Source organism: Montipora foliosa, unplaced genomic scaffold, assembly GCF_036669935.1.
Source record: "Montipora foliosa isolate CH-2021 unplaced genomic scaffold, ASM3666993v2 scaffold_98, whole genome shotgun sequence".
NCBI lineage: Eukaryota > Metazoa > Cnidaria > Anthozoa > Scleractinia > Acroporidae > Montipora > Montipora foliosa.
The window spans coordinates 31,012-36,655 of NW_027179847.1; the positions used below are offsets into that span (position 1 = coordinate 31,012).

General features: G+C 44.5%; 2 protein-coding genes across 2 annotated transcripts; both read left to right on the plus strand.

Annotated features, from left to right (window-relative positions):
* Positions 1-367: 367 nt before the first annotated feature.
* On the plus strand, positions 368-3,837 carry LOC137990557 (uncharacterized). Its single transcript, XM_068835699.1, has 3 exons — positions 368-1,871; positions 1,986-3,017; positions 3,137-3,837. The coding sequence occupies exons 1-3, from the start codon at positions 368-370 to the stop codon at positions 3,835-3,837; spliced, it is 3,237 nt and encodes a 1,078-aa protein (XP_068691800.1).
* A 144-nt stretch (positions 3,838-3,981) lies between these two features.
* On the plus strand, positions 3,982-4,479 carry LOC137990558 (uncharacterized). The gene has a single exon (XM_068835700.1). The coding sequence runs from the start codon at positions 3,982-3,984 to the stop codon at positions 4,477-4,479; it is 498 nt and encodes a 165-aa protein (XP_068691801.1).
* Positions 4,480-5,644: the final 1,165 nt, after the last annotated feature.

The following is a 5,644-nucleotide window of genomic DNA, read 5'->3' on the forward strand; positions in this document are numbered from 1 at the left end:
AAGCGATAGAGTCAGAAGTGGAATCGGTATTCTGCTTAGGACTCCGCCTTGATTTTCACTAGATGGTATCGCTCTGCGTTTTTGATTACGACTCCGACTCCGGCTCAGTCGCTAGTGAAAACCAGCCTTTAGTGCTATCATAAGTCAATTTCGCGATTATTTAATCTTTGTTACGGACAGTATGGTGTTACCCGTGACATCGGGTCACGTGAGTAACACGTCTTGCGAATCATGTGTTTTTGTTCGTTCTCGTTCGAGTTGTTGCATGTACAGTGAATAGTGCGTGTTTGATAATAAATCGATGTGAAACTTCAAGATTTGAGCCTATGAATCCAGCGAAACGCCCTATAGCGTTACCTTCTCATACATGGTCACTTCGAACCGGATTATTCCTGTGGTGATACTCCTTGTGTTTATAATTCTTGAACCGGTCAATTCTTGTTCACACGCACGTGCTCTGGATATTTCTTCATTCTTCGACTCGAGTACCTATCAAGTGATGCCACCCAAAGGGAAACTTTCAAGGAAAAGGGTTACGCGCGAAGGACACAGAACCACCGTTAAACGCATCGCCTATGAAGTTAACGAGCAATTGGATGCCGCGACCGTCGATGTTAATTTGACCGAGTACAAACAAGAGCCAACACTGCATGTGTCGAAGCTTCGCCAGGAAAGGGAATCTCTGCGCGCCAAATTGGGAACCCTGAAGGTTTTAGACGAAGAAATCCTGTCAAATGTGGAAGAGGAGGAAATTGAAGACGAAATCCGGGAAGCAGATCTTGTAAATGAATTGATTCAACTCAAAATTACAAAGATTGAAGATTTTCTGGAAGCTTCGAGACCCCCAGCGAAGAACGTGGACGCGCCAAAACACAAGACACCGGTAAGCCTTTCTGTATCTGCTGATCCTAGTGATGTTAAACCCTCAACTGACTCTGTTGAATCGCCAGTAAGGCTTAACATATCTACAGAAGTTGTTCCTGGAAATTTTGAACCCTCAAATTATTCTCCCCAACTTCCTAATAGTAATCCTGCTGCCAGTTCATCCATACAAGAAACAGGCCCTCGAGTTAAATTACCTAAACTGGACTTGAAAAGGTTTGATGGGGAAGTTAGTACATGGCCCATCTTTTGGGATGCCTTTGAATCCTCTATCCACAAGAATCCTAAATTGTCTCCTTTTGACAAGTTCAATTATTTGAACTCACTTCTCATGAAACCAGTTCTTGATGCCATTTCTGGTCTGTCTCTCACCGCATCCAATTACGAAGAAGCAATTGCAATCCTTAAGAAGAGGTTTGGAAACAAACAACAGATTATAAATCGCCACCTGGATATTCTTGTTAATGTCAGCGCAGTGATTAATGAAGACCCAAGAAAGCTGAGGGAACTGTATGACACTTTAGAGTCTCATGTAAGAAGCCTTAAGTCTCTAGGGCTTCCTTCAGGCTCCTATGGAAGTTTACTATCATCGATTATTATGAACAAGCTGCCTCAGGAGCTGCGATTGATTATTAGTAGAGAAATAAAGGATCAAGAGTGGCACCTCGACATTATTATGCGTGTATTAGAGAAAGAGTTGGAAGCCAGAGAGCGTGCAGTCCTTCATGATGAGTCTCAGTTATCAGCTGAAAGTCAGGCATTTCCAAATTTCCAGATGCGTACAACTACATCTGCCTTATTTACGAAACACTCAGGACCCACTTGTACGTATTGTAAGCAGAACCATCCCTCTAACTCCTGCAAAATGGTAACCAATCCTGCTGCCCGCAAGAATATTCTCATGAAACAAGGAAGATGTTTTGTTTTCCTCAGAAAGGATCATCTCAGCAAAAACTGTCCTTCAAAGCATGAATGTTTCAAGTGTAAGGGTAAACACCATATCAGCATTTGTCCATCCAATGGTAACAATGGTACCAATATTTAAAGAACAACACCCAAGCAAGAACATCCTCAGAAGCAATCGGGGAACTATTGTCCCTCAGGCAGTAATGAAGGTGGCCCCAACTCTGGCGTAAATTCAAGAGCCGCACCCACACAGGAACAGATCCAGAACCTTTCGAGAAATTCAAGACAGAACCTCACAGCCTTATACGTCAGTGTCTCTACTCCAGTCCTTCTTCAAACAGCCAATGCACTAAGCTACAAGCCAGGAAACTCAGCAGTCAGAGTGAAAGCCCGACTCATCCTGGATAGTGGAAGTCAACGAACCTATGTGAGTGCAAGGCTAAGAGAGCACCTGAATTTATCAGCTGAAAGCAGTCAAAGGATATCCATTAAGACATTTGGCTCAACAAAGGAGAACAGCCAGTGTGTGGATGTTGTTCGACTCTGTGTTGCCACTGGTCAAGGGGAAGGTGTAGAACTATTTGCCTTTGTTGTTCCCATCATTTGCGATCCTCTGCAGAGCCAATCTATTGCAGAAGCTACCCACACATATGCTCATTTAAAGGGACTCGAACTTGCGGATTATGGTACTGGTGAAGACAATGTTGAGGTTGATATTCTGGTTGGATCAGATCAGTATTGGCGTCTAGTGTCTGGCAGGGTGGTAAGGGGGGAGCATGGCCCCACTGCTATTGAAACCAAACTTGGATGGGTGTTGTCAGGTCCAATTCCAGAAGGAATACAAGTTGACAGGCACCAAAGTAACCTCGTCACAACACATGTTCTTAAGAGTGCAGTAAACCCTGTTGATGTTACTAACGAGACCCTCGATGGAAATTTAAAGACATTCTGGGAACTAGAATCACTTGGCATTAAACCAAGGACATTGTATGAAACATTCCAAGAGCAAATATCCTTTAAGAACAACAGATATGAAGTCCATCTGCCCTGGAAAACACCACATCCCAGTCTTCCAGACAACTATGAGCTAAGCAGGAAGCGCCTAGAGAACCTTCTTAAACGTCTCCGCCAAGAGCCTGAAATCCTGAAGGAATATGATTCTGTAATAAAGGAACAGCTACAAAGAGGCATAGTTGAAGTTGTGGAGAAGCCTAGGGAAGGAGGAGTTGGTAGGGTTCACTATATACCGCACAGTCAACAGCCAAGCTTAGAGTTGTGTACGATGCTTCCGCGAAATCTGATGGTGTAGCCTTGAATGATTGCGTGTACACTGGTCCACCCCTTGCAGAGAACATATTTGATGTACTTTTAAGATTCCGCGTTAATCAAGTGGCCTTGACGGGTGATGTGGAAAAGATGTTTCTGATGGTGGGAATTACAGAGAAAGACAGAGACGTGTTAAGATTCCTATGGGTGGATGACATAGACAAGTCCTCGCCAGAAACTGTGATTCTGAGGTTCACTCGGGTTGTATTTGGGGTATCATCTAGTCCTTTTCTGCTAAATGCCACAATCAAGCATCACATTGAACAGTACAAGGAAGCCGATCCTGAGTTTGTGGAGAAATTTCTTCGCTCGATTTATGTCGATGACCTAATTATAAGTTCTGGAGCCTCTGAGGTCGACGCTGCTTATGAACTATATCTGAAGTCTAAGTTGAGGCTTGCTGAGGGAGGATTCAACCTAAGGAAGTTTGTGTCAAATTCCCCTGAACTAACAAACAGAATCCAGTCTAACGAAACCAGAAAGTCTAATGCCGATACGTCTAGTGTTGAATCTGGACATTTACAGTCATCCCAAGCTCTTCTGGAAGGGAATGTTGTGTCAGAAGAGGACAAGACTTATGCTAAGAGCATGCTTGGTGGAGTAGAAGAGATCAGCGGCTCGGAACAAAAGGTGCTTGGAATACTCTGGAACTCCTTGAAGGATGTATTCATGTTTGATTTAACCGAAATAGCGAGCTATGCAAGAGACTTGCAAGCCACCTAGAGAAATGTTGTTAGTGTTGCTGCGAAGTTCTATGATCCCTTTGGATTCCTTTCACCAATCATCATAAAGTTCAAGTTGTTCTTCCAGGAACTTTGCAAAACGAAAGTTGGTTGGGATGACCCCCTGAATGGCAATGCGTTGCAGATGTGGCACAAGCTGCTAAATGGGTTAGAAAGTGTAACAGCACTCTCGTTACCACGACGCTATTTCCAAGGAGTTCAAGACAAGGTCGTCAGTTGTAGTCTTCATGGGTTTGGCGATGCATCCAGTAAAGCCTATGCTGCAGTCATCTATCTGCAGGTGACGACGACCGTTGGAAGTTATGTGAAGTTGGTTGCCTCCAAGTCCAGAGTTGCCCCTGTGAAGGAATTAACTATTCCAAGACTAGAGATTCTTGCCGCCTTGGTACTAGCGAGAATTATCACACATGTCAAGGAAGCCTTAGAGCTGGATGTAACAATTATAAACATGACCTGTTGGACTGACTCGAGCGTAACATTGTTTTGGATTAAGGGCGAGGAAAGAGAGTGGAAGCAATTCGTCCGAAACCGAGTAAATGAGATCAGGAACCTTGTTCCAGTAAGCAGATGGCAGCACTGTAACGGAAAGGATACCCAGCCGATATCCCCTCGAGAGGATTGAGTCTCGTGGAGCTCTCAAGGTGTCCCCTTTGGAAGGAAGGTCCCAAGTGGTTAACATGCTTTACAGAAGACACCAAGAGTGTGTTCAACAGTACACACATCCCTGAAGAATGTTTCGTGGAAGTGAGAGCTGAGGAGAAAGTGAAGTGCCAAACCTCATCCTTATCTCTTGCAGCAACTGAACCTTGTGGTATAGCGCAGATCATGAGAGCGGAAGACATTAGTGATCTGCAGAGACTGCTAAGAGTTACCGCCTTGGTCTCAAGTTTGTAAGGACCATGAAGTCATCGCTTAAGAAGGACATCCCTTCGCCAAGTGAGTCTGCTGCTCAAGACATCATGGTAGACGCCGAAACTATCTGGATCAAGGAAGTTCAGAAGTCCTTAAGCAAGAACCAAGTTCGAAATTTGGAGAAAGCAGTTTGGCATCTTTACTGATAGCCAAGGGATCATGAGATATAATGGTCGTCTTTCCAAGGCAGACTTACCATCTTCAATCAAGCACCCTATTTTGTTGGATAAAGGCCATCACATCACATCCCTGATAGTCCAGGAGAGCCATAAACGAGTCATGCATGGTGGTGTGAAGCTGACCCTTACAGAACTAAGAGCAAGATTTTGGATTGTACAGGCAGGCAGTTTGTAAAGAAGCTACTGTACAAGTGTGTAATTTGCCGGAAACTCGAAGGAAGGCCATATCAGGCTCCACCATCCCCACCCCTCCCGGAGTTCAGGGTAAAGGAGTGTCCAACATTTGCCTACACTGGTGTTGATTTTGCGGGCCCTCTCTATGTAAAAAATCATACTGTTCCCAGCAGAAAGTATGGATCTGTGTTTACACGTGCTGCGTTACCAGGGCTATTCATTTGGATCTTGTACCAAGCCTCAACATCTCTGCATTCTGAGAAGCCTCAGACGATTCTCCGCCCGCCGTGGTACTCCACTGTTAATGGGTGTCTGACAATGGGAAAACTTTTAAGTCAGCAGCACGGAAAATAAAACGACTGATGAACGACACAGAAGTGAAACAGTACTTTGCCAAGGCACGAATGAAGTGGTGTTTCAAACCTCGAAAAGGCTCCTTGGGAGGCGGCCAATGTTTGAAAGGCTAAGTAAGGATCTGTGAAGAGGTGCCTTAAGAAGACAATGGTGGTTGCAATCCTCACC